The sequence below is a fragment of the Coturnix japonica genome, chromosome 5 (genome assembly GCF_001577835.2).
Source record: "Coturnix japonica isolate 7356 chromosome 5, Coturnix japonica 2.1, whole genome shotgun sequence".
NCBI lineage: Eukaryota > Metazoa > Chordata > Aves > Galliformes > Phasianidae > Coturnix > Coturnix japonica.
The window spans coordinates 7,813,038-7,840,583 of record NC_029520.1 but is presented as its reverse complement, the minus strand read 5'-3'; the positions used below and the strand labels follow the sequence as shown (position 1 = coordinate 7,840,583).

The 27,546-nt window shown below is 55.5% G+C and overlaps 2 protein-coding genes across 10 annotated transcripts; one reads left to right on the top strand and one right to left on the bottom strand.

Moving 5' to 3' along the window:
• Nucleotides 1-95: 95 nt before the first annotated feature.
• Nucleotides 96-24,057, bottom strand: CTNND1 (catenin delta 1). Of its 9 annotated transcripts, none has more exons than XM_015863613.2 (21): nt 23,942-24,057; nt 13,943-14,060; nt 13,224-13,543; nt 12,067-12,138; nt 11,668-11,826; nt 10,947-11,479; nt 7,468-7,931; nt 7,173-7,356; nt 6,770-6,887; nt 6,258-6,411; nt 5,852-5,869; nt 5,551-5,619; nt 4,662-4,789; nt 3,893-4,043; nt 3,484-3,676; nt 3,274-3,388; nt 2,683-2,770; nt 2,338-2,385; nt 2,119-2,216; nt 1,930-1,995; nt 96-1,731 (listed from the first exon to the last, which is right to left on the bottom strand). In XM_015863613.2, exons 3-21 carry the CDS (start codon nt 13,416-13,418, stop codon nt 1,720-1,722), a joined length of 2,865 nt encoding a protein of 954 aa, XP_015719099.1. In that variant the 5' UTR covers nt 13,419-13,543; nt 13,943-14,060; nt 23,942-24,057; the 3' UTR covers nt 96-1,719. The 9 variants fall into 9 exon arrangements, with proteins under 9 accessions (XP_015719099.1, XP_015719105.1, XP_015719104.1 ...); XM_015863619.2 differs by having other exon boundaries at nt 96-1,728; XM_015863618.2 differs by having other exon boundaries at nt 13,224-13,538.
• On the top strand, nt 21,518-27,271 carry LOC116653479 (translation initiation factor IF-2-like). The gene is made up of 4 exons (XM_032444894.1): nt 21,518-21,538; nt 22,622-22,738; nt 23,490-24,269; nt 25,302-27,271. The coding sequence occupies exons 1-4, from the start codon at nt 21,518-21,520 to the stop codon at nt 25,308-25,310; spliced, it is 927 nt and encodes a 308-aa protein (XP_032300785.1). The 3' UTR covers nt 25,311-27,271.
• The last annotated feature ends 275 nt before the right edge of the window (nt 27,272-27,546 follow it).

The window sequence follows — 27,546 nt, the reverse complement described above, 5'->3', positions numbered from 1 at the left end:
GCAGACACCAGCCCCAGTGGCAAACCACTGTGCTTAGCTGTAAGGCTAAGATAGGAGAGGCATCAGCCTCATGTCCAACACGCGCCAACAAAAGGTCACACTTTAAAAACTTTATTTATATAAAAAAATCATTTTGTTTGAAAAGCGTTACAAGAGTGTGCACAGGAATCAGACAAGGAACAGCGGGGTGCTCCTGCCCCCTCCACCCTCACCCTGCAGCCAGCTCCCCTGCCCTGCACAGGAGAGGAGGGAAGGGGGAAGCTTGGTTTTGTGGTTGGTGTTTTGTTTGTGTGGTGGGTTTTTTTTTTTTTGGTTCATCTGGAATTAAAAAATTAAAAGGAATTAGTGTTTTACGTATTGAAAGGAAAGAGAGAAGTTAGACCCCAGAACAAAACCAAACGGAGCTGAGGTGTGGCTGGAGCTGGAAGAGCGAGGCACAAGTGTGTGTACTGGGGAGGGCTCCGTTCTCCAGTTTGCAGCCTTGCAAGGAGGTTCCAGTTGCACAGGGAGCCTAAAAGCCTCCCCCTGTTCACCCCAAAGATCACAGCACCAAACACGGCCCCACCACCACAGAGATGCTCCAGGACAGGAGGGGAGAGCCCTGCCCTTATTCAGTAGTGGCAGCCAAAGGCAGCAGGGCTGGGATCCTCCCCCGCTGGGCTTCCAGCTCAGCCCCACCAGGAGCCTGTTACACCGCTTCCCATAGCGAAGCCAGACAGTACAATTCAAAGAGCTATTTCACAGTGGCAAAAGAAAGGCACATGTCAAGAGAAGTCTGAGGGGGCACTGCCACGGGCAGCTGGTGCACGGGGGTGGATGGGATCCAGGCCCTACCTGCTGCGCATGCCCTCAAAGACCCACCGCTACTTCAGCCAGTTCCCAAAGAAAGCCGGCCCCAAAAGCCCTGCTGCTTCTCCTCCTCCCCCAGGGAAGGATCACCCCAGGGCAGAGGCCTGTCCCACCACACCACGCAGACCCTCTCCCTACATAAGGATCCCTCCTCTTTTCAACTGCCCCATCCAGACCCCCCGTTCTCCCTGGCAGGATCCAGAATCAGGCCAAACAGTCAGAGTTAAGATAGATCCCTCTTCCCACACCCCCAAAGCCTCACGTAGATCAAAGCAAGAAGAGTTATTGCTGCTTCTCCTTTCCACCAACACCCCCGTGACTCCAGCCTCCTTCGCACCCCAGTCCCGCTGCCACCAGGGAGGGATGCTCTTGTCCCTGCAGCCTCAGCTGAAGAGTGATCCCACACACAGAAAAATATCCTATAGGCAACAAAGGAAGGTGGCAAGTAAGGTCTTGGTCCCTGTCCCCGCAGTAGACTCCGAGCAGAAGGAAGGCGCGGCAGAGAAGGCAGTTCCTGGTCAAGGCAGAGGTCTGGAATTGTTTTGCAGCATTCTTGCCAGTTGTGGCAGGCAGTCAGGCAGGAGGGCCTCCTCTCTGAAGGAAGGGAAGTGGTGGAGGACAGGGAGGAAGAGTTATTGATAGTTGTCCCAGAACAGGGAGGTGCAGCCACTGAGAGGAGGCAGAGCGGCCTGGGCTGCCTCCTGTGGGACCAGGCCCAGTCATTTGGCTGGCGAGTTGGCACTAACAGTCCAGCGAAAAAAAAAAAAAGAGTTGAAAAAAAATTGGGTCCATTCCACCACGAAGAGTTATATATATTTATATATATAAAATATATTATCAACCAAATTGAGCGGAGGCAGGAATAGCAGCTTAAATCTTCTGCTGTGGAGAGAGAGGGGGAGAAATGTTAGCACATCCAGAGCAGGAACCATCGGTGAAGATACATTTACAGCCCCCGTGGATCAGATGGTGATTGCAGACAGCAGCGATCAGAGCATGATTTGACTGCCTAAAGCACCCCAACAGCACAGCAGGATTTGCCACCGCTCATCACATTGGACAGGGTGCTGCAGGACATACCGACACAGGGGAAAACACAGCAGAATCTTCCTCTGCCTCGGGCTGGGATTCCTGCCCCTCCTCCTGCTGCAGACACACGGGGTTAGTAGGGCCGAGGAGCAGGCGGGGGTTAGTCACAGAAGCCCAGTTCTCCAAGTGTCATTCCCTGCACCTCCGCCCACTTAAGTTGCATTAAGAAAAGCTGCTCACCATCAGCGGTGCTGCCTTCACTGGCTCCGTGTCTCTAAGATCACCAGATCGGTCCAGTGTCCTGCTGTGGTCCATCTCATTAAGTGTGGAATAGTTGTCTGGAGGAAGACAGCAGACCATCAGTCATGCTGCCTTTCTGTGAGCCAGCATCCTCCCCATCGGAGGCAAGGTGTTCCCAGCACATCAGTGAAGATGCCCTTCCTCCAGTCCCTTTCCTACCTGGTCCCATGTTGCTCATCTGGATCTCCTCCCGGGAGGATTTCTTGTCTACAAGGATGAGAAAACAGATCAGACATATCCTCTGCAGCCAAGAGCAGCAGTGGATTCACTGCTGGATAAGCACAGGTGGAGCTCCAGCCTCAGCACTGCTGGCCCAAGGATACTATAGGACCTATGTAAACTCTGAGCAACCTTTACAGCCTTGAGAAAAAAAACTCCCTAGGTTGATGGTGTTGCATGAGCCCCTGGGGAACCCAAGGAAGCTGGGGGTGAAAAGTACAGAGGGAACACAGGTATCCACAAGTTAAAATGGGGACAAGCACCAAAGGGAGGGTGGGCACATACCTGTTTTTTGGTTCCTGTCGATGAGAGGCAAGGTGCTGTCATCAAATGAGTTTCCCCCTTGTGTCCGAGAGGCATTGCTGAGGTTCACCTGGAGCACAAGACAGCAACCACTCATACTCCATACACCAAGCACACGGCAGCCCCAGCAGGGCTTCCCTCCCACAGCCCTTGGAGCAAAGGACCTGAAGACACCCCAAATCCTTGGGTGTACCCACAATAAAGGGTGGAGGTAGTCTACCTAGGCTGGGTCAGAGCAGCACCCAGCCTTGAAGAGGCAGCTGCAGCTTTTAGGAAAGGAAGCAAATACTGGACGACCTTCTTTTTTCCCCTCCCCTCCTCAGCACTGCCACAATGGCTTTAGTGCTACAGACTTTCCCTGTTGGTAGATCTGATGTTCAAGGCTGCATACTTTGCAGAGCATTTCTGCTCCACTGCTACCTATCCACCCACTGAGAAGTGGCAGAGGGGACACCTTCAAGGGTCTCTAGTGACAGCAGTAAGAGCTGAAATCAAACACTGTTGAGTTCCTGGAGCACTTTCTTCATGCAGCAGGACCCAAGCTGCAACAGGGTACTTCACCATTCCCCATACCTGGAAATCTGATTTCTTCCAGCCTTCCTTCTCCAAGGGTTTCCGCAGCTCTTTATATCCCCAGACTGTCTGCAAGACGAGGGCAGCTGCTCGAACTTCTCTCTCTGAGCGGTTCCTAGAAAGCAGTAAAGCAAGAGATGTTGGACAATGTCCACAGACTCAAAGCAGCCTTGGGAAAAGCCCCTCACTACCCTTCAAAGCAGAGCCTACCCAGTTTTGTTGATCAGCACCAACTTCTCAATCCCCTGCGTTTCCCGCAACTTCTTGGCAGCCTCAAGGTTGTCTACAATGACTTCGTTGATGGTGTTGAGGATGGACACGACTGTATCCTCAGAGAGGTTTTTGGCTGGAGTCTGCTGGCCTCCAGGCAGGTTCTTCACTAGGTTGGGGATGGCATGTTTACCTAATAAGGGCAAATAGTCAGGCATGAGTGAGCAAAGAAAAGGATCAGAGACTGGTCCCCAGTTCTGATTTATCTCCCAAGGAGCCCACTGTATGTTTTTCTGGGAAGTGAACAAGACATCCCCTGCACAGCCACTGTGCCCACGCATGTCCTCAGCCACTCAGTCTAGAGGAAGTGTTAAGCCAGATAGATATGAGGTATGTCTGCAGCTCTCACCTATCAGCTCTTTGTTACGCAAGTCAACAGCCAGGTTGCGGAGAGCTCCGGATGCTGCTTTCACTACACGTTCACTGTCATGGGTCAGGAGGTCAGCAATGGCAGAGAGTCCCTTCTCCTGGCGGAGAGCCGAGCGGATGTACCGGCCATACTGCAGGGAGAGCAGAACACCAGGGTGGAACACAGGCACACACAGCTTCACCTTGCTCCTGAATGTGGGTGTATTACTGGGAGCTTTAACACCCACCCACCTCAGAAACCAAGTGCCCTAAGTATGCCCATAGGGAGAGAACCATCTCCAAGTAACCTCAGGCAATGCCTGTGAATGGGAGAGGACTGATTCACAGGTGTCAAAGCCCCTGTGTCAGCCAGGTAAGCATGACTTTGTTTGATCTTTCCATACACAGAAAGAGAACACAGAGCAAAGGCACAGTAGGACTACAGAGCGGGCCCAAACATACACTCCCTTCTTCCAGACTGCAGAAGGGAAGAAGTGTCAGAGAACAGGCTGCAGACAGAGACACATGCAGCCCTTGGAAAGAAACGGCTGATAGAAAGCAAAGAACCCTCAACAGCAAAGGAGAGATGTGGTCCACATTTGAGTGGTGCTGCTGAATTCTCTCTTCTTAATAGCAAGCCACATAAAGTGCAACAGCCTGGAATGCCAGAGCTTTGACACTTTACAGCTCTGTTGACACCAAAAAGTGATGATCCCCTTTCCCTTAAACACTGATGAACACCAACGTGTCCAGCTCTACAAGGCACTCACCGTCCAACTGCCAGCACACAGATTCTGAATTGCTCCTGCTGAAGCCTCTAGGATGGCTGGAGTCTTGCTTTCTTTTAACAGGGAGATGTATATCCGGATCACTTCTGGCTGGAAGAGGAGCTCATAGCCTGCCAGAGAGACACAGGGAGGAAGAACTTATAACCTCTGCCAGTACCCAAGACCAAGCAACAGACATGCTCGGAGGAGCACTGCTAGGCACTGTCTGCTTTTTGGTACACAGTAGGACAAGCTGTCCCTCAGCAACAGAAACCCCAGATAATCAGCCCAGACATCTATTTCAGACTTCAGAATACAGTGTTTTGGGGGCAAAAGTAGCTGAACTAAACCCCATGGCCAATAGCTGCTGCTCAGCTGGCCACAGAGGGGCTGTGATTTGCTGCCCTCAAGGTTGGAATCCTTGGAATCAGGTAAGATGCCTGCCTTGGAATTCCCCTTCCTCAAATTCATACTACACAACACTCCTCTAGGCAGGGCATTTTAGTTTAAAATCCTGCCCATCCTCTGTGTCCAGGAGAGAAGAGCAGGCAGGACACCAACAAGTTTAAAAACACAGCAGAAGGGGCCTCTTTGCAGGGCTGTGCCACCACGCTGTCCCTCAGCTCCAAGAGCAACAGCTCCCTCTGCAGCCACAACAAGCCTGTCTTGAGGTAGCGCTCACATCCACCAAGACCAGCAGGCCTCCTCAGGGCTGCCTGCAGCAGAGCTTGTGAGCCTGGGCAACCAGAAACAAACTACTTTCAAGTCAAACCTCTGCCCATTTAGGAGGCTCTTTTCAGTGAGAAAACAAAAAGCTATGCATGCCATTCCCAGACTGCTTGTGGGAAGGCAGCCCTAAGCATCAGAGTCCTGAGTGCGCTAGACAACATACCTTTGGCTGGAGTTGTTCTTTTGGGAAAATCCACTGTATCTGCACTAGGGTCTTCGGGGAGCTTCTTACCTTTAAAGGGCAAGCACAGAGGCATAAGACATCTCATTTTCCCATCCACATCAGCCCAGCAGCTTTTTGCCACTTGCTACAAGAACAAGCCCAGAGGTGAGCAGAAGCTACATGCCACCGAGGACATTAGTCACATTGCAGGCAGCACGAGGCCAGCTGCAGGGAACAAAGAGCTCAGAAAGGCACCCAATCATTTTCACCAAGGAAAAATTAAAATCAAGAGCACACTCACCTCTGGAGAACCATTCGTCTATTGGCGAAGCGGAGAGGACAGGAGAGAGAGGAGGCATGAGGAGAGAAGTGCCGACAGCATCATGGGGCAGATCGTTTGGCAAGAAAGCAAAGGGAAGGGGAAGGGACAACACATAAGAAAAGGGAAGATGTGAAGTTAGTGGTTATCCATCCACCACCATCCCATCACCACAGAAACCCACAAGGGCACCATTAGCTCGTGTCAAATGCTTTGAGTGAGCCAAGCAGTAACTTCCCAAAGCAAGGGAAGGCACAAGACACCGTGTTTCCAGAGAGAGCCACAACTTAGCTTTCACACGAGAGATGACAGAACAGATCACAAAGATTCCAGACCACCCTCAAGCCCCACTGAAATAAATGCTTCTTTATGTCACCAGCCAACGAACCTTTGCCCTTCTTCGCACCAAAACAGCTTGCAGCATGGGGCCCAGCATTGTTGGTGGTGGCCAGAGGAGTCTCTTGGTAGCGTTCAGCATGGGGGATCTCACGATGGACTTGGTAAGACAAGTTTCTCAGCAGGCACACGCAATTCTCCACCAGCTACGGAAAACCAGACAGTTCTACTCAGATCGGCACGTGCCTAGTCCACATCCCTGAGCAAAAGCTACACTCACTGACTTAGTCACAGCCCTGCCATAGGGTCAAGTACTCCAACTGCTGGCTGAGAGCTCAACACCTGGTCACACATGAGTCACATCCCACAGAGGCTCTCCTCCCAAGTGTGGAAAGGCAGGTGCCTGGTTTGGGTGTTCATCAAATAGCCCTGTCAGCTCAAATTCCTTGGTTCCCCTCCCTCTTTTGACCTTATCAGAATGAACCCAGGAACAATCCATAACCAGCAGAACACTGCATATCCTGCCTTGCTTTGCTGGCCCAGGTAGCATCCCCTCTGTAGTACCTTGCTATCTGAGTCCTTCTGGCCGATCTCAGACTGGAGGATGTATATAAGGGCGTCCACCAGCCCATCACATTCTCGCAGCTTCCGACGGGCTTCACTCCGCTCTGAGCTCACATTCCTGTCAAGCAAGAGAGATGTAGCATGAGGGAGACAGCTGAGGGCAAGCAAGGAGCAGTCCACACTCAAAAGAGCTCAAATCAAAGGAAGTCTCCTCTCTGGCTTCTCTCTACAAAGAGAAAGTCCTCCAGTGCCAAGGAGCATCATCACATCATAAACAGCAGCTGTCCCAGGAGCTGCTTCTCCACAGCCAACAAAGCAGTCATTTCCCACTCCAGGATGGAAGCAGACTCCTCCCCAGCCCACTACAGCTCTCTGCCAGACATTTGTAGCCCCCCTCCCTTACCTAAGGCAGCCAGCAGTATTGGTGAGTACAGATTCCCACTCAATGTGGCGTGGTTTTGAGTCCTCATTGGGTTCCCGCTCCCAGCCTGAGCGGGGGATGATAACCTCATCAGTCAGGGCATGCAGTGCATGATCCACAATGGCCATTTTGATGGAGTCATGTGAAGACAGGTTCCACAGTGTTCCTGCAAAGCCACACACAGAAGGTGCTCGGTCAGGCCACGTGGGCTTTAAATGCCTGCACCCTACATCTCACCCAACAGGTTAGCACCTCCTCACCTCCCCAGAGCAGTTACCTGTGATGACTTCGGTGAGGTCCATATCATGGGTCTTTCGCAACAGGCGCACCAAAGCAGGCACCCCATCACAATTCTTGATAGCAATTTTGTTGTCTTGGTCCTTGCCAAAGGAGATGTTCTTGAGGGCCCCGCAGGCACCATAATGCACCTCTTTCTTGGGGTGGTCCAACAATCCCACCAGCACTGGAATGCCCTTCAGCTTGCGCACCTCTGTCTTCACCTTGTCATTACGGTAGCACAGGTGCTGCAGGTAAGCTGCTGCATTGGACTTGACAGCATCCAGGCGGAAGCTCAGCATCGCTATCACCTCTGGCAGCTCTGGCTGACGCCAGTTGCCTGGGGCTGGTGCTCCTTTCCGCAGGCTATCCAGGCTAGCCAAGCTGCCCCGCTCATGCTGAGCCAGAGGGGCCCAGTAGTACCGGTCGGGAGCCACTTCATCGACCAGCATGTCTTCATAACTCCTAGGAGAGGAGACAGCAAGCATCAGTAGAGGATGGAGAAAACACACACGGTACACAGTCACTGCTACTTGGAGGCCAGCCCCAGACAGCACCAAGATGGATTGGGAAACAGGAGGTTCCTGAGCAGCCCCAGAAGCAACTAAGGTCACTTCCCACACGCCACATCTCTTCTGGGTCAGACACAGAGTCCTGCTCTCTGTGTAACCTTTACAGTAGCAAGGCCCAGCTTTGATGCTGAGCCAGCACACATTAACACCACAAACAACTACTCAGGTCCATGGCCACTAGAGGGCAAGTTCATCCCACAACAAAGTGCTGGTGAGTGCAGATCACACAGAAGCTCCCCAGGCCTCCACACCCAGCCTTGGTACAAGCAAGTCTTCTATCTGGCAGTAGTGCACACAGCCCATTACACACACACAAAGCACACAGAATCCCCGATTCCAGCCCTACTTCTAGGTCACTGCCAAGCCTGCATGGCAAATATAGTTTTCCCTTTACTTGGGGCAAAGGAATTTGGAAGCCTCCAGCAGAAAGGGACAGAAGGAGCAGGGGGCTGTGCTACTCTGATTGCTACATCCATCGGGACCATTGTGCTACACACTGTGGTTGCACAACCAAGGTCCAAGATGAGGCTGTGTTCCCTGGCTCACATTTGCTCAGTCACCTTCAGATCCCACTTCTAAGCTCCCAAATCTGACACAGGAAGATCCCTGTCACCAACTGAGCGGGTACAGAAAGATGCAAGAAAGGACGATGACATGTTCTGCTCCCTACACAGCCTCCCCTACTATCTCTGGTATAGAACTCGCCCAAACCACAAGCTCCAGGGGCACAGTCACATGGGCTGGCAACCAAAGAATGCTGTACAGTCTGGCATCTGAGAACACCACTTTGGCCATCAACACTGCCCTTGCAGCAGAACAAAGCAGGAGCAAGACAGCTGCCCAATGCCAACACTACAAAAGAGACATCTCAACTCTTGCCAGCACAGCCTGCAGCTGGCCTCATCCCCATAAGAAGCCTTTAGCATCCCAAAAGGGGTATGGGATGGCATAGCAAGGCAGGGGAAGGCAAAGGAACTACCGTGGTGCTGCTGAACCCTCCTGCAGGCAGGGAGCTCCAGAGTCATACAGAGGGTACAAGGCCACATACCACTAAGCACACACACACACCCTCTGCACTCTCTGCCTAACATGCTCCCTTGTCCCCCACGTGCCTGGCAAGCTGCCTCTCCGAAGGAAGTCATTAAACACCAGGCCGCTGCTCAAGACAAACATCTTGGAGGCAGGGGGTGGGATGTTGCTCTTGCCTGTTGCCATCTCAGTGAGCCAGTCAGCTAAGCAAGATGGTAACTGAGAAGGCAGGGGACAAGCCAAGCTCAACAGTGCCTGGATTCCACAGATTGCTGTGATCTTTATCGGTCTGCATGGGGAGGGAGAGCCTCCTCATGGGGCCGTAGGAAAGGGCTGCACACAACCCCACTCTTCTGGACTCTGCCTTATCCCTTCTGTCCAAGGGGCGTGCTGAAGGGCCAGTCAGGGGCTCAGGTCTGCCAAAGCCAGCTTCTCAAGTCAGCCTCACCAGCTCTACTTTAACCAGCACAAACTTCACAACACAAAGCTGGGGAAATCAATCTGAGAGAACAACTGCCCCAACTGGTTTAACACAGCAACAGAAACACTCGTGCTGGCACAAGCCAAAAAGACAAAGCTCCTCCTTTAGTCTCTGCAGCAGCCAAAAGCTACTGGGGATTTACAGGAGAAACGGGTGGATCCCTGACAGTGGCCAGCAAATGCCTCCCCCTTTCCCTTCCTCTCAAGCCTCTGCTTCTTGTCCTTGGCACCTAAGGAGCCTGTGGTCATCCCTCTGACTGTCCCCATAGCAGGAAGGGATGTGCATTCCAGCCCACTGGCAGCCACGCGCCACTGCTGGGGGTCCAGGCTCAGCTCCTCACTCCAATCCTATCTCAGCCCCTTTCAAATTCACTCCAGCACCTCCCCAAACTGCACTTGGCAGCACAGTCAGCAAGCAGAGCAAGCTGAGAGGCTTAGCCAGCCAGCAGCCACCATCATTTGTATGAGATAACTGTGCAAGATACCAGTCCCTGGCAGCCACAGCCTCCGGCAGGTAACATTCCAAGGTGCCTGCAAGCACCTGGAGGGCAGTTATTAAGGACCACCAAACCCCTCTTCTACCTGACCGAGGCAGCTGCACAGCAGTCAGGCTGAAAGTGCTGCTGATCACCCACAGCAGAATGAAGGGGAGAAGCTGCAACTGTCAAACAGGTCGAGCAGCCTGTCCCACCCTGCAAGAGCATTCCCTAGGGCACTGCAGCACAAAGCCTGGTTTGCTTCAGCCCCAGGCTCAGCACAACTCCTCCAAGGCTGCCTGCTGCTCTCAGCTTGGCAAGAATGCAATGATGAGGCTGCCGCTGTTTCCAGCCAGCAAACATCAGGCACATTTCCCAGCAGATAAACCAGACTGGGGCATAGGATGAATACTGCAGTGCCCAACCTCAGCCAGTGACAAAGCAGCTGGATACTTCTTACCATGCTAATAGAACAGGTAGTGCAGGGGAAAGAGCCCAGAGCCATGTCCAGCCACTCATGGAACTCCTTGCTGCAGGACAACTGGTTCAATTAGCTCTGAGTATTAACCACCAATTAAGCACACAATTAATTTGAAGCAGATACAAGATTTCTCCTGCACAAGCCACGCCTGACTCAGCTTGTGGAACTGTCCCTCTTTCTATTCACGCTGCACCAAACACTTGGAAGATTTAAGGGCATAAGCTGTTGCAGAGAACGTGAAGAATTTTAAGGCAGCGCAGCTCAAATTATGCTCAAAGTAACCTATTATATTACATCTTGTTACATCAAGGTTGGACTTAATTTTGTGTGTCTTTTCTAACCTAAGTGATGCTATGATTCCTTTGAAAAGAACTGAGTTAAAGGAACTCCAGAGCAACCCCCTGCCCCAACGTGCGCTGCCACACACTCAGTACCCCAATACCTGAGCCGACGTCGAGCATCAGATGGTGTCCCTGCTCTCCTGGCTGTGCCATAGTCAGACATAAGCCCGTAGTCCACATCATCAAAGCCCACACTGCGCTGGTCATCTTCCAGGCCATACGGCTCAGGGTGGAAGTGGTTGAGGTCCATGTTACTGCCCCCAACTCGCACTTGAGGTTGGGGGCCATAGATGTCCTGGCGGCTGGGGGCCCGGTAAGTGTCCATAGATGGGCGATAGCGCTCATCAATGCGGGTGACACGGGACAGGCTGCCATAGCTGTGATCGCTGCCCGGGTAGCTGTCATCATAAGGGCGGCCATAGCCATCGGGGTAATGGTAGTTGCGAGGAAGCGTGGCTGTGCCTGGCTGGCTCAGGTAGCTTCCAGGGCCACCGTTGCCATTCTTGCGGAAGTTCCTGTCCATCGTCTGCACGTAGTTGCTGGTGACAGGGGAAGTTTCCAAGGGTAACCCATCAGGCCCCATGGGGACCTGCTGCACCGTCCGGGTGGTCACGGTCTTCACCACTTTCTTCACCTAGAGATGGACATAAGGTATATTTGCACCAGGAAATTCTGCCCCACCTCACAGCCCTGACCCTCTGAGGCCCCTTCCAGTCCAGCACCTCACTCTGGGCAGGTTTCACATAAACAATGAGCTGGCAACCATCACAGCTGTATCTCTAGCTAGAGACCAATCCATCTATGCCCTCCCCAGGCACGTACCGTGGTCTCTGTGCGTCGGGTTGTCCCATCATCCGATGTCTCCACAGACACAACAGACATGGCCCCTTCTGGGTCCTCCTCCATGGTGTATGTCTCCTCCACAATCTGGCCTGGGTCCTGCATTCTGGGGATTGTGCTGTACAAGAGGTGGCTGTGGTCCTGGGGGGAAAAGGGACAGGCAATCAGCCCTCACCACCAGCACAGCTGACAAAGAGCCAGAGGAGGTGTTACACCCCAGGGAGCCCCAATATCCCCTTGCACAGGAGGGTGTAGTCACCAAATATGCCCCGAGCACACTCAGCCAAGGTGCCCACAATAGAAACAAGTTCCCCTCAGCCAGCTAGGTCTCCCCACAACCCCACACAGCGAGGAGGCTGCCCACAGCTTCATTCCTCTTACCTGTGGTCCGTTGAGCTTCAAATCTGGGAACTTCTGTCTTTCCAGGTCAGCATCACCCAAGAAACGGCCGTTCTGAAATGCATATCATCATTGCAGGCCTGTTACCCAACCACTCTCCCATCCATACCAGGATTGCAGCTATCCCCACCTTCCTGGCAGCCCCAGGTCCCAAGCTGACTCTAACAGCCACAGCACATGCCATACATCACTCCTCAGGTCTGTGTAGCACACAGCAAGCCAGCACTGAGCCCAACCGAGCTGAGGGAAGTCATAGCACATGGCACTAAGCCCACCTCCCCCACACTACTTGCACCTCACTCAGATGCCCTTAGAGAGAAGCAAAAAGTCTCCCCACTCCCCAAATTGGCCATGGAGACCTTTCCTATCTCCTGATGTAAGAGCTACAAGTGACATCCCAGATGCTACCAAAGATTGCAAGGGTAACCCAGCTGACTGCTGGGTGTTGCAGCTTTACGTGCTCGCACTGCCCCTCAGCTGCCCTTTTCCCCATTCCACATTTCCCCTGGCAGCACCAGCTTTCACAGCCAGAAAGGTGGACGCCTTTTACATGATGCTGTGCCTGCCACCAGCCCTGAGGACACCCTCCCCAAAACAGTCCAGGAAAGTGAGAGCAGGACAGAGACCTTGAGCCAAGACAGATTAAATCACACTTCAAGCCTTGTAGAGAAGAGACCTCTCACAGCCCTGGCTTGGCTATTCCAGGGATAAACTAAGATGCTAGGAACATGCCCATTGCCACACCAGAGGAGACACAGACACACCCTCACAGATAATACACGAACTCATATTCCATCTTCTGACAAGCAAAATGAAATGTGGAGGGATACCCACGTACTGAACACAGACAGCCTAAACTGCTCACAGAAGAACAAAACCAAAGCTGACCTGGCAGCAAGACTCTCTAGGCCAATATCTTCTCCCCAGACAGACCCAGAGAGGTTTGCACATCCCAGCTCATGTCAGCCCCAGCCACATACAGCACTACCAGCATTCTGAGAGCAGCAGAGCCTTCTTCCACCTCATCTCCAAGGAGGGCCTAAGGGAGCCAGGCCCAGGGCCATCCCCACTGAGACGGAACTGACAGGTACAGGGGCTCTGGGAGCCCCCTGCCCATCTCTGCCAAGGGCCTTTTTTACCTGGTGCCGCCGGGAGAGTGTGCCGTTGGCCAAGCCCGGGCCGGCGTCCTGTGGGGAGACCCGCACTCGTTCCAGTTGGGCTGAGACATGGCGCCGCTCCTCCTCCAGCGCCCGTGTCAGCTTCTCAAACTGCGCCTCCTGCTCCTTGACAGAGGCAAGGATGCTGGCGGTTGACTCCACTTCCGAGTCGTCCATGGGTGACGGTTACCCAGGACGGGCGGGGAAGGGGCGAAGGGCACAGGGAGGCACAAGCAGAGTTGGCTTGGTGTCAAGGTGAGAGGAGGAAAAGTGACCCAGAATGGGAGGAGCCCCACTCTGCACTGCGCATGATTTGACAGAGGAAAGGAGGAAAGAAAAAAAAAACAAAAAGAAAAAGGTCAGAAGAGACTGATTTCATTAAGACAGATTGTCAGAACAGGGGAAAAACAATAACAAGACATATTCACAGCTGCTCCCGGTCCATAAAAAGGAGCAAAGTGGGACAGGACCCTCAGGAGGGGACTGCACGAACCCCTCTGAGAGCTGCCACTCCACCACCACCACCCTCAGGTCCTTGTTAGGGTACCCAGACCTGCAGCCATCCTAGGAGGTCCTCAGCCCACTGATATGGGACAGGCACTGGTTTAGACCCATCAACATCCCCTCCCAAAGGAAAACAGTAAATCAGCACACCGCAGTGAACACATTTTGATAAAGAAATCATTTTCTTCCATACAGACCTGTTAGAGGAGGAAGCTCGGGTGTGATTGGCAAAGGCACGGGACAGCCAGGTCTAGACGTAGAGAGTCATGGGAGAAATAGCCCAGCCACCACAGGGAGGAAGCAGGAGGAAGAGAGCTGCAGGGACAGCAGAACAGGGTCAAATCACGAGCAAACTTAAATCAGAAGGCAGGGAAGGGAACACAGGCTGAGGAAGGGTCTCCTGTCCATCTGAAGGATGGAGCTGGGACAGCTGAAGGCTCGGCACTCTCTGCAACAGCTCCCTCAGCCCCCCCAAGTGCTCCTCGCTGCCGAGGAACAGCAGGGCCCGGCCCCCCACCTCCCCAGCCAAGCCCCGGCAGGCCCACAAGAGGTTTTCCCAAACCCATATAGTCACGGCAGGCGTGTGGGGACTCGCTCGAGCCAGGCAGCCAGGGCAGGAGCTGCTTTCCCACGGTCTCCAGCACAGCACCAGCTTTGCCCACTCTCCCCGTGCCAACACAGGACCAGGAACACGGGCACCACCACCATCACACAGTACACATCTCCAGCCCCTCACCCCAAGGCAGCCCAGTCCCTCCATTTCCAGCTCGATGCAGATGCTGCCTAAGAGGCACTAAGAGTAGAGCGGGTGTTTTCTATTGGGTTCCCCCCCATCACTTTTAATTCTTACTTATTTTCCACATTAACTCAAAAGCACTCAGATTAAACACTTCCTGAAATGCCTCCCCCGCTGCCAGTGAGTCCAAAGCTCATCTGTGGCTCTGCCTGCCCCAGAGCTTCCTACAGACAGAGGACCTGAGGAGCCCGTCAGCCCCAACGCTATCAGACACCACCATGACCAGATCAGCAAAGCAGGCTGGAAGGTATGCAGAGGGACAGCCACCCCAGGAGTCCCTCAGCCCCACACAGCCAGCAGTGCCACTCCAGCCCACGTCCCCACCTCCGCACATCCCCTGGGTGCACAGCCCAGAGAATGTGGATGCTAACAATGGAACTTGCAGGGCTGTTAAGGGAGCCAGATAAGGGGCTGGAGCAGCCATGAGGCTGTTTCCTTCCTGTCCCTTCCACAGGGAGTAAACACACAGCAGCAGGGGAAGGAACAGGACCGGTCCCTCGCCCACTCTGCCTGCACTCACAAACATCCACCCCAGCAGAAGCTAAAGCACAACCCAGCACCCGCTGCCACACACACCCCAAGCAGCCACCCAGCCTTCCCAGCTGCTGATTGTCTGCCCCACATCTCTGCCTTCTGCCAACTCCCTGCTGACTCCCACACCACAACCTGGGCACAGCACAGCCCTTTGCTGCCCGTCCATGGCAACTCGGGGCTACAGCCATCTTCAGATTGAGACACAGAGCAAGAGGGAAGGCGAGGGAGCAAGCTGCCTGTGACAGCACCAAGCTGAGCATGCTGCATCCCACAAAGCAAAGGACGAAATTCCAGGGATTGCTTTGCACCCATTTCCTTCTCCTCATCCCCCATCTCTGAAGATACAACTGCACAGAGCATTTTTCCAAAGCCAGACCGTGACCATCTTTGCATGAAAGCCTTTTCATCATGAGAAGCACTCTGCGACACACCCATCACTTAAAAAACCCAGCAAGCCAAAAATATTTCAGCTGACTTGATTCAGGACAAAACTAAAAAGCCTGAAGATAAAGCACATCCCCAAGCAGCTCCTACCCCAGGGCACGAGGAACACCGCAGTGCTCATCCCACAGCCCCATGGACCAATGCACACACCCAGAAAGCTCGCCATCCCAGTCCTTCTGGCCTCATTTTCCCACTTCCCAGTGCTAGGACAACTCCATGCTGCACTCTGAGCTCCTGAAACCAGCCTTCAAAAGGGATGTTGAAGATGCTGTCTCTGTGCTGAAGTGCCCAGTGGAAGAACTCTGGACATTATTCCTAAACCCTTCTGCTCCCAACTCTTGGAATGGCCACCTGCCCCAAGAACAAATACCTCACCTGTGAAAGTAACTTGGAGGGCCCAGACACAGCCATACCCACCTGGAGTTCACCCACATCCTATTATGCTGGACCATGGAGTTCAAGCTTTGAAGGCTCCCCACCAGGACAGGTTCCTGTCGGCCAGGGAGACTGACCCTGAGCTGACAGACAGAATAGGACACCAAGGGCAGAGCACAGGAAAGATCCTACAGATAAGACACAGACAGCAGGCTTGACCAGCAGCGACGTGGCAGGGACAGCAGGGCTGAGGCCAGGCAGGCCTGCCAGGCACGCTGCCTCAACTACTAGACAAGAAAAATGGCAACATCGCCCCAGTAATTAGCCTTGCCCCATCCATTTGAGGGGCTCAGAGCCAGCTGGCTGCCCGCCCTTCAGCAGGGAACGCAAGACAGCTCTAAGAACCAGGACCCTGCCCTCTCTGGAGAGGAAGCAACAAATTCTCTGGGTTCCATCTACCTATCGTGATGTACCTAGTAAAAACAGAAGCCCCATCAATAATTGAAGCCTGCAATTGTCTTAGCTCTCACTGCACATTACATTTGATGCTCTGCACTGGTTCACATCGCCACTAATTCACCACAGGCTCCCGGTCAGTCTCAATTAGCTAAAAAATAAATGAACCAACATCTCTGGATCCTTACCACACCCCTGAGCAGAGGGTCCAGGCTCAGAGAGCAATGTGCACAGGAAGGTGAGCACTAACACTAGTCAAGGTGCAGTAGGGCAGCACTGTTTGAGGTAGAGAAACCATGAGATGAACACAACAATCTTTTGGATGCATCTCCAACACCATAGTAGCTCATAGCCCACCCTGAGAACAGCCAAAAGGAAGCAGTATGGCAGACCTACAGCTCCCACATGGGAGGAGGAGAGCCTTGTCCAAGGCAGATCCTTATCCAGCAGCCTGGAGGTTGCACAGGACACAGAAAGGACTTTGGAAAGGCTGATACTCATGCTGGAAGGCCAGGCAATATCCCAGGAGCTACTTCTGCTGACGGGGCTGCTCCTTGCCCCATGGGCAGCCCAGCCCACACTGCCAGGCCCTGGAAAGAGCTGGGGAAGAAGGAACCACGAGCGGCTGCCATGGTGGAGAGCCACTCAGTGCTCATAGCGCACAGCTGGTCCAACCTGCGGCCCAGCCTGCCTTGGTTACTGCCACAAGGGCTGCAGTCTCTGTTAGGAAAGCCTCCCTTGCAGAGGGAGTTACCTGTAGGGATGCAAGCAGACACAATAGCAGGCCGTATAAGGGAAAGGGCCAGCAGCCAAGGCAGGACGATAAAAGGGGAGAGATAAGAGCAGGGTGGGGCCTGCACAGCAGGCTGGAGTGAGGAAGCAGACGTGGCACACGCCCCCCACTCCCCCCCAAAAAGAAAAGGGCAGGAATGCACGACAGAGATCAAGTTCCAAGGACCAGCCTGGACACAAAGGTTGGGAAACACGGTGGGCAACCCCCGGCAGGAGACCGGCCCCACCAGGAACAGGGCAGACATTCAGTGCCTTCTGCTGCCCCGGGGAGCAAAGAGCTGGGCTCAGCCCACAGGGAGCAGTCAGGGCTGCCCCCAGGGAAGGAGAAAGCAACAGCACGAGACCGGCCACAGAAAGAAAGGGCTATAGCCGCAGAGAGCACGGCTTGTTCCGCTGGTATGCCAGCAATCCAGCCCCAGGGCAGCTGTCCCGGGGTGCTCCACAGGGTGGGGGCTGCCACACACTCCAAAGCCACCGTCCTACCCAGGCAAGGCAGGACCTTTAGGTAGGTTCAAAGAGCTGGGTCCTGGCCCCCCCCCCCCCCCCCTTTCCTGCCAACAACACCCAGCACATCACTCCAAGGGCCCCCTCCCGCATGTCCCCCACGTGCCCAAGGACAGCAAAAAGGCAGGAGCCTGCAGCCCCTGCGCTGAGCTCCCATCCCAGCCCCCCCAGCCCAGGGGTTTCACATGTTGGGAGCCCTTTAGCAGCACAAAGGCAGCTCTCTCCTCTCTGTGGGAATTTGCAGCTGAGCGCTCTGCAGGGACAAAGGGATTTCACAGGCACATCCACAGCCGGCCAGCCTCCCTCCCCCCGGCGTTCCCGCTTCCTGTCACAGTAGCACCAGACCTCAGGGGCACAGCAACAAACAAACACCAAGTGCCGGATTCTGGGAACGGGGCCAGAGCATTCCTGGGGCAGGCTGCACTCGGGCGACCAGCAGGCTCCTGGGCCCTGCAGGGAAGGGGGAGTCCCCAGCTCCCAACCCTGACGAGCTGCAGGGCAGCTCCCCGGCTCCACGCCTCGCTCTAGGGACAGCAGCCACCAGGATGAGGGACACATAAGCCCCCAGACAAGCAGGATGCTCCCAACCCCCCAGTTCCGCACCCCAGCTTCAGCCACCCTGCTCCATGCCACCACATCGCTGGCCTTCACTCCACCTCTCCCCCACCCACCGCCAGGCTGAACTTTCACATTCAGCCGCCTCTCTCCCACAGGGAAAGCAAACACCAGCCTGGAGCTGCTGAGATAAGAGCTGGACTACAGAGCAGAGGGAGCAAAGTCCCTTTTCAATTAAATCTGAGGTTACATCATGGCGGGAGCTGCCCCCACCGAGCCCAAGCAGAGGGGCAAGGGACAGCACCCAGCTGGGAGCTCACATCTACTGCTGGCTGCATAGAGAAGGAAGATGCAGTGGAGAGACCAGCACTCCCAGCAGCACTGAAGGAAACCTCTCTCCATCCAGCTGCAGGCACAGGCATCCACGGTCAGCAAAGCTCAGGGCACAAACAGCACATCTCAGCACCAGACAGGGGGATTTCACTCTCTTCTTAAGGCAGAGCTCTCTCTACAGCCATCCTTTCCCTTTCCCAGCAAAGCCACCTGAGATCATTTCCTCTTCCAACACCTGCAGCCTCCACATGGCTTACTCAGGCCTGAGGGCTGACCAGGGCACAAAGGCACAGGGGGGCTGGGACTAACATGGAATTGTCCCAACAGCGCTGTGTACCAGGAGGGCACTGCACCTGCCTTGTCCATAGAATGCCAGCCACGGAGGTCCGCCTGCCCCATCAGGAATTCCAAAGCCACTAAGAAACAAAGGAGATAGAGGAGAGCAGGACAAAATCCCCCACCCAGCCTCATGAACAGTCTCCCTGTCCGTACAGACACAAAGGCAGCTTCCTTTCTTCACTGCCCATCCCACACACACATCCACAGCCAGGCCGGTCACACACCTCTCCCCGCAGAGAGCAAACAAGCAGGCGGTGAGCTCATACTTGGGGTGGGAGCGGCACGCAGGGTATCTCCGAGATGGCCCTGCAGCAGCAGTAGGACGTCCTCCTGTCCTCCCCTCACTCCGGACAGCCTCAGCTCGTGGGCAGGCAGTGGGCTGAGTCACAGCACCCATCAGCCAGGGCTGGGCAGGAGGAGGCAGCCAACAAAAGCCCAGCTCCATTCAGCATGACCTCATCGGATGCCCCCGCTCCCTAATTGCACGTATGCATCAACTCCGAGTGAATTTAGAGGACCCTGCCAAGAGGAGTAATGAATGGGTGAAGGAAAACCATGGGGGAAGCATCCTACCCCAGCCCGCAGCTCAAGCTGCTCCCCAGCACTACATTTAGCTGCAGATCCCCTCAGCCTGCTTGCTGAGAGGCAGCTTCCCAGGCTCCTGAACCATCCAAAGGGAAGGAAACCTGCATTTCCTGGTCAGACGGGAAATGACATCGTGGCTTCCCTTTCCCGTAAGCTTCTAAACACCACGTCCTGCCAAGGGCTGCTCCCCACCGCCCCAACAGAGCACACAGGCTGGGACACGGCATGGGCACAGCAACCCCAACAGCCGGCACAGCCTAACTGGGCCCACTCCCCAAGGGATGCATCCTACCTCCAGGGACCGCATGTGAGGACCTACCATACACAGTGGCTACGCACTCCTGCCTGGGATAGCAAGCACCTCACAAGCAAAAGGTAGCAGGTGCCACATCCCAGCCTCAAGGAGTCTCCCATGGGGATAAAACTGCACCCAGAAGGCTCTGAAGATGGGCTCGGTATTTGCAGAGCTGAGGAAGCAATAGCACCGTAACACCTGCTTGCTGGGACTATAAGAGAGACTGTGCAGCACATCCCTGCTCCCCCAGCAGTTCCTTTAAGCATCAGGCAAGGCCATCTACCCCCACCACTCCCCACACACACCTTGAAGCAACTCAGCCCGCCCGGAGCCAGGCACGGCAAACAGCTGCGCATGCAGCAACACGCTTGGAAGAATGCGTTACTCCACTGGGCAAGGGGCCTGCCAGGAACACACAAACACGGTGACCCACCCTCCTAGGTCGGAAAAACTCGTCTTTGCAGTTCACCGTGCTCCCTCCCACCCGGCGCAGCTACCCACGCGCTGCCCATAGAGAGCCAGCACCACCTCCCCGGCCTGCCAGGCCAGTGCCCGGAGCATTGCTGCAGAGGCAGCCCAGACACAAGAGTGAATTTAAGGCCCAGGCCCCGTGTAAAAGGGGGTTGAGAGGAACATTCATTATCCGAGGACAGAAAGACACCTTCCTCCTCCTGGCCTGGGTGGAATCAGTTCTCCATATTCATTTCCTCTACAACTACTGGTAGAGATCCTACCTGCCTCACCCCAAATACATTGGTCTCTACCAGTAACTCTGCACTTGCACAAGTGGCATTAAGCAGCTCATCCCCCAGCCCTCGCTCAGAAGCTGACACAGGTGAAGTCCGTGCCTTCCAGGCTGCCCACACCTGGGCCAGGCCAGTAGCAGGAAGGCAGTGAACTTTGAGCAGCATTCACTGCAATTGGGGCCAACGCCCATAGGAACGGGAGCCATCAGGGCCAGAATGGAGACATGAGAGCAGCTCCTGCCCTTGCATAGGAGCCCAGCAAGCTGCTGCTGCCACCAGCCCATCTTGGGGTCACCCACATTCTAAAAGAGCACCCAGACCCACAGCAGCACCCAGCCAGGCTGCAGGAGCTAGTCCCAGGGCTCACTCCTCCATCCTGCTTGCTCAGCTCCCTCCTGTGTTGCAGAGCTAAGGCACCCACACGCCTACTGACACCACTGCAGCACCCCACAGAGTCACCCCCTCCTTCTGCATCACCAACAGGCTGGGCTGTGGTTTCACAACCTGTTTAGGCCACGCAGGCAGGAGAAATCCTGCTCTCATCAGCACAAGCATCTGAGCAATCACATGGTCAGAGGAAAGAAGTGCTCAGCCCAGATCAGACCCCCAGCCCACACAGCCACAAACGTTTCTGTAGGAGAGAGGCCAGGGTGCTGTGGCACGAGGTCACCATGGAGCTGCAGAACACAATGTAGAGGCAGGAGGACAAACCACCAGCCCCTCTGTCACCATCCCCTGGAGGGTGACTGGTGTTTCAGAAGGGAAAGGAAACGTGGAACCTACTGCCACCTCCCTGAGCCCCAGCACCCACATGCACCAGAATCACATCAGGCATTACACCACCAGCCACTACCTTAATAGGAACACAGAACAGAGGGAAAAAAAGGCAAGCGCTCGGGTAAGGGCTGAACATCCCAGCACCACACCTGGCATCTTATGGTGCTTAGTCACCAACTTCCCTCCACACCCCACCATCCATCCCACCCCTCCGTGCTGGGTGGTTTAGACATGGGCCACAATGAGGAAGCAGTACCATACAGTGGGAAAACTGCTTCCTCTGTAAAGAAATAAAGCGGGGAGATGTACTGTGCACTGCAATACAGGAGGGCCTCACCACACCCAGGTGAAACAAACATGAACCCAACAGTCACCCCCCATCGATCCATTCCCATCTATCACAGTTACCGGAGCAGGCAGGAGAACACAGCAGCTCTGCTGACTGCAAGGTGGGCAGCTCAGCAGCAGACATGAGACACGCAGGAGCCAGACACACTCATGACCCAACACTCATCAGCCTCCAGGACAAGAACAACCCAAGCCTAAAGAAACAGTGCTGTGTCCTTTCCATCCCCAGCAACCCCCTGCACAATGCGGAGAGCCAGCAGAAGGCTGAAGTCACCTCGGGGAACTCCAACACTTTGTTCTGCAGCAATACAGATCCAGCCCCTTCCCAGCAGCCTCACACTGAGGCACATTCCTGCATGCCGTGCCAGAGGACAACTTCCTCCACCAGCCGAGCCCTGTGTCACACGCAGAGCTCTCAGGCTGACTGAATCACTCAGCGGGTTTAGGTCTTGTCACCACAACCAAGCAACACCTGTTGCTTTTTATGGACTCATATCAATTCTGTGGTTTTGTTCCTTGTCAGAAGCAGAGCTGAGGCAGTGAGAGCAGCACAGTGCAGAGACCTGTGTCTGTAGGGGGAGAAGGGAGCTCTGTGCATCCCCATCACAGCCTGGGAAGGACAAAGCTCCAACTCCCAGCCCATCTGTAGGGGAAAGAGGACCATGAGGACTCCTGAACACAGTGACACAGGGCGGCCTTATTGTATGAGAGGTGCTCACCCCGCTGTGGCCAAGCCATGCGGCACTGAGCATCTCCATCCTCCCACCCTTTCAGGGAGGCTCCACACACGATCCCAGCAAGGGCTACATACCACAAGACAGCTGTCTGTACACAATGCAGGTTCAGTCAAATTTGGTTTAAGAACAGCTTAATCAACAACAAAAAAAACCCATCTGCCCCCTTTATTTCTTCCTATTAAAACGTGTGAGTAAGCCCTGTCAAGTCACAGAGCCTGCCTCTGGGAAGTAAGGGTGCCGTCCTTCCCTGTTGCCAACAGGGAGCCGTGTATGGTCAGACAGCAGCGTGCTACAGGTACCAGGAACAGGAGCACAACAACAGCAATGCCCACAGACCAGCCTTCATCCTGTACCACCACGTCCAGGACAAGACATGGGCAAAGAGGCTGGGACATGAGCTGTGGTGCCTGGCCCCATGCAATCCTGGACCACGCTGGTGCCAAGTTTCAGCTCCTTCTCCACGTCAAGTTGAGGACATTCATACTTCCAGTTCCACAGTGAGAGAGGACACAGAAGGAATCACCAGCAGCTGTACGTGGCTCCATGCACCAGGTGCTCCCCATTAGCACCCAGCAGTTGAGCAGAACAGCTCTCCACAAGGCCAGGCAGCACAGAGCTGGCAGGGGATCACCCAGCAGGGCAGGGACAGGCCCGTCCCCATAGAACCCACCACACAGCCCAGCTGGACAATGGGCCCTTCCCAGAGAGGGAGTCACCCCTCAGAGACCCAGCACCACGCAGCCATCAGAGGAAGCTCAGCCATCCCCACTCCCTCACTCGAGGCTCAGGGGTCCTGGGAATCCTCCCACGGACCGACACCGGGACTTCAGTGCAGTCACCCCAAGTTCAGTCTCCACTTCGGCACTCCGAGCAGCGGCTCAGGAAGGTCAGCGCCCTCTCGCACAAAGGCATGAGGCGGCCAGCTGACAGGAACTGAGCGGCTGCCTGCAGGGCCCGGCCCGGGCTGCAATAGGGCCGGCCCCGTTCGGTGCCACTTGTCAGCCCGGGGCTCGCCGCTTTTCGCTGTCGTGAGAGCGGAGTCGCGCTGCCGAGCGGAGCCGCCTGGAAGAAGGGAACAGCCGCACCCGCCCCTGACCCTCCCCAGCCACCGGAGTCCCCTCCCGCTAGAACAAAGGCGCGGACGAGGAGAAGGACACGGGAGGACTCCGCTGCCAGCACGCGGGGGGGCGGCCCGGTCCCCGCGCCCTGCCCGGCCCCATCCCGCCCTCCTCCCGCACAAAGGCAGGGCGAGGGCCGCGGATCTCGTTTACACGGGCCGCCAACCCGCCGCGCCTGTCGGGCCAGCTCCCCGCGCCGCTGGCACGCCGGCGCCCTTTGTTGTGCGGCCCGGGGAGCGGCGACACGCGCGGCTCGGCTCGGCCCCGTGCAGGGCGCAGGGCGGCACCGCCGCCAACCCACCTTCGTGCTCCCCCCGCCGCGCACTTCGGGGCGCTCCCCGGCTCCGACGGCACGACCCGACCCGGTACCGGCCCCCACCCCGCTACGGGCGACACGCGGCCGCGGCCCGGCCACAGCCCTCCGAGCCAGGAAAACGACGGGACAACGCGAGCGGGACTCACCGTGGCCGGGCTCCTCGGGGACAGGGGGCGGTCCCGCCCCGCGGCCGCCCGGCCCGCTCCGGCGGGAGAGGAGCGGCGGGGCGAAGGGCTGGAGGCGCGAGGAGCCCCGCCGAGGGGCGGCCCGGAGCTGCGGCCGTCCGGGCCGGGAGAGCGCACCGCAACCCGGAGACGGTCGGACCGGACTTATCCGCTCCGTGCGCCCCGCGCCGCTCCCGCACCTAAAATGGAAGTTGGTCCGGCGGGGCGGGGGCGGGACGGGCCGCCAGCACCGCCCCCGGCGTCGGAGCGACGCGGCCAATGGCGGCAGCGCGGAGCGGAGCACGGCGCGGTAATGGCGGACGGGAGGGGGGTGGAGGGGTGGGACGGAGCGGGGCGGGGGTCTGTGGTACAGCACCGTGAGCGCAACGCATCGCAAGGATTCAGCACGGCCAAGGCTGCGAACACACACACTGAACTCTCTGAGTCACAGCTGCTGGGACTCTGCCCCGCCGTGCCGGGGAACCGGCCGCACTGCGCTGCGCTCACCTGCGACAGGGCGGGGTGGAGGATGGGGGTTCCTCTGCTCCGCCTCGGGTCCGAGATTGGGCCCTGGGGAGGATCTGCCGCTCCCGATTGCCAAAGTGCTGTGCGAGATAATGAGGAAAAGGATTGACGAGTGGTTTGGGTGGGGACGGGTGATTTCAGGGGTAAATATGCGCGTTGGGCAAGGAGAGGTGGGGGAGCCTACAGCCGCCTGCAGGTGTTGGAGGAAGGTCATACCCCGGCCGGGGAGGGTTTGCTGAGAGCAAAACGGCGTAATGAAGAGCAATGGGATTAAATGAGTGAGAGGGACGCGGTTAGTGAGATTATAAGGCGGCGGACCCCCAGACCCTCCCGGTGGATCAATGCAGCACATCATTCGGCTCATTGGCTGCAAGGAGCATAGAGGGCACGAGCAGGAGGATGCTCTGCCACCACAGCCCTTAAAGTCTTTAGTGAGTTTCTTCCAAGCTGAAACACGCTGCTGTGAACACACCTATGAGCAGGAGCTGTGTCGCTTTGAAGCTGGGTGAGCACCTCCTGTCCTGAGGCTGCGGGGCTGAGCTGGACGGGGTCTAATAGCGCAGTGTCAGCTCCAGATCCTCATCCAGCAGCAGCCAGGACAGCCGGTAATGTGTGCTCACTTCTGAAGGAAGATTGTGCCCTGCTCCCTGGGCTCAGCCCGCAGCACACAGTGCTCGTTTACATGTTAAGTATCGTGGCGGATTAGTCCATCCTGCTGCTTCCTGGGAAGAAAAGATCTGTTACTGACATGGGAAAATTTGCCCTTTTGCAGTAATTGGGTGTAATAACATCTCATGCGTCCCCTTTCATCCTGCAGCGCTGTTGATGCCTTTTCCAGACGAGACGCCCAAACAAGGCAGCTACCACCGGAACACAGCAAGACGACTTGTTTATCACACACAGCAATGCTCCTCAGCAGTAGAAGGAAGAGGGGGCTGCCACCTCCAGGCCCAGCGTGGGCAGTTCAGAGATGGCCCGTATTGTTCTCCAGCAGGATAACGAGGCGCTTCCGCAGCCCCTTTCCTGTGGGAATCCCAACAGGTCGTTGTCCTCCCCCTGCAGGAGGGGAAGTGTGGCACCGTGCAGTGTAACATCCCATCTGTCAGATGGCTGCACTAAGCAGCGTGGGCTTCTCTCCACCTTGGGTGCTCTTCCTGGTCTCGGGTGCAGCCTTCACTTCTTCAGCCTCCCCTTCCATGGTAGATGCCAGCAACGTGCAAGGTACCTCCTAAGAATGGAGAAACGAGAAAGCACAGCGCTGCAGTTTAGTAACAGGAGCAAAAGGGGATGTTAATGGAGAACGATTGCAGCTCTGAGTAAGACCTAAGATAGGAATTTCCCTTCTCTGTAAGAAATCAGCTCAGATTCTGCTGATTGGGAGACTCGGGAAAGGATATGACTAGCTCAGAGGCAGGGCCTCTCTTCCTATGAACTATAGAGCAAGGCAGGATAACCAGCTTGCACTTAGTCTTCCCATAAACTATAGAGCAAGGCAGGATAACCAGCTTGTACTGAGGCTGCTGCCAGTAGTGAGGGTCCCTTCAGCACACATACAGCCCCAGCTACCAATTCCTGAGCACCTAAAGCAGAGAATTGTGCTCTTGCAGTTTGCTGGCAAGATGTAGGCAGCAAATTCTGGCAGCGAACATGGATGCTGGTATATAAAGAGAGGATCCTGTGAATGGGACAAAAGGTACTAGTAAAAGTTGCACTCGTAAAATGCCTCTTTTGTGTGCAGGCTCTATCTGCAGTGGGAGTGTTTGTTGCTATCACCTGATCCTGTATCAGTAACTTTTTAAGGGCAGACAAGGCCATGGGAGGGAGGGGTGACAGCACCGGGGGCTGCTGGAGCTGAGGAGACATGACAGGGATCAGTGCTGCCCCTGCAAAACACTAGAAATGCCTCAAAGCAAAGGGCTGCCACCTGTGCTTGGGCCAGGCTTTGTGTCACTTTGTGGGTCTGTCAGGACAGAGAACCCTTCTGAGACACACAGGGAACAACGAGTGCGACTAAAGGGGCCTGCATCAGCTTTTCCACCACCCAGACCACTCACGTACTCTCCTTTGTTTCCAGGAAATGCAATTTCCACTCTTTCCCAGAGCTGCTGCTGGGCTCCCTTGTCTCAGCCGCTGTCACAAGACACACAGCACAGTTTGTGAGATGGCTGCGGTCTGATCGGGGCGGCCTGTGCAAAACATCGAGTTCCCATCGCCCACATTGGGCCCAAGAGGCTGTTTGTGCCACGCTGCGCATGAAAAGCACTTTGTGGGCTGGAGCAGATCACGCAGTAAGAGCGGACTTTGCCCTTTCATGCTTTGCTTTCCTCTTCCCTGGCCAGCAGCAGCAGTAGGACGCACAGGAGCTGTTTTGCACACTGTAACTAATGCCCCTGAATGCTCCTTTGTCCATCCTGCGTCACCTGCAGCTCAAGAACTCACAGAGCCTTCAAAGCTGCCTGCCAGCCCCATAGGTTGCATTCTTATCTTTCAGCTTTCAGTGTGTCCCAGGACTGGGACAGACCCAGATTACTCGCCCTTTTATCACTCCTGCCCATAGGGTGGCTGCAGGAGAGGGAAGAGTGCTCTGCACTGAGTGACACAGAGGGAAGGGAAGAGCCCAGCTTTGCCTCGGTCACTGCCCCAGGGTGGGTGAGCAAGCACCGCAGCAGCACCAGCTCCTTCCTCCAGCACAGGAGAAAGGTGATACCAAGCCCTGCCTCTGAGTCAGCAAGGAGCATGCAGGGAAGATACAGCCATCTCCAGGAACTGGGATTTGGCCTCACCTGCTGATCAGCCTCCTGGTCACAAGAGGAAGCTCTCTGATATCAGCGTCTTGGAATGTTTTAATTTAGCTTTGTCCTGGCTCCACGGTTTTCCTTTGACTTCTCTGCCCTGGTTGGCTCACCCAGCTGAACAGCACTTTTCACCACTGATATCCTCCCACTTGCAGGCTCCCAGTCACAGCTTCTGCTTACTCCATAGGCTTGGCTGCTGACGAGTCTCTTTCTCGCTGCCACAGCTCTGGCGTGGTCCAGGCACAACATAAAGCATCACGAAGCAGC

Bases quoted from the DNA above. Each gene is read 5' to 3' on its own strand.
- CTNND1 (XM_015863613.2), bottom strand. From the start codon at position 13,418: ATGGACGACTCGGAAGTGGAGTCAACCGCCAGCATCCTTGCCTCTGTC. The intron at 4,044-4,661 runs GTGAGTGCCTTG...CTCTCCCTGCAG, and splicing joins TGTGTGCTGGCAGTTGGACG to TATGGCCGGTACATCCGCTC. The intron at 1,996-2,118 runs GTGAGCAGCTTT...GTGTGTCTGCAG, and splicing joins TGAAGGCAGCACCGCTGATG to CAGGAGGAGGGGCAGGAATC.
- LOC116653479 (XM_032444894.1), top strand. From the start codon at position 21,518: ATGAGGAAGCAGTACCATACA. The intron at 21,539-22,621 runs GTGGGAAAACTG...TGTTGCCAACAG, and splicing joins TGAGGAAGCAGTACCATACA to GGAGCCGTGTATGGTCAGAC. The intron at 22,739-23,489 runs GCAAAGAGGCTG...CCCTCCCGCTAG, and splicing joins ACGTCCAGGACAAGACATGG to AACAAAGGCGCGGACGAGGA.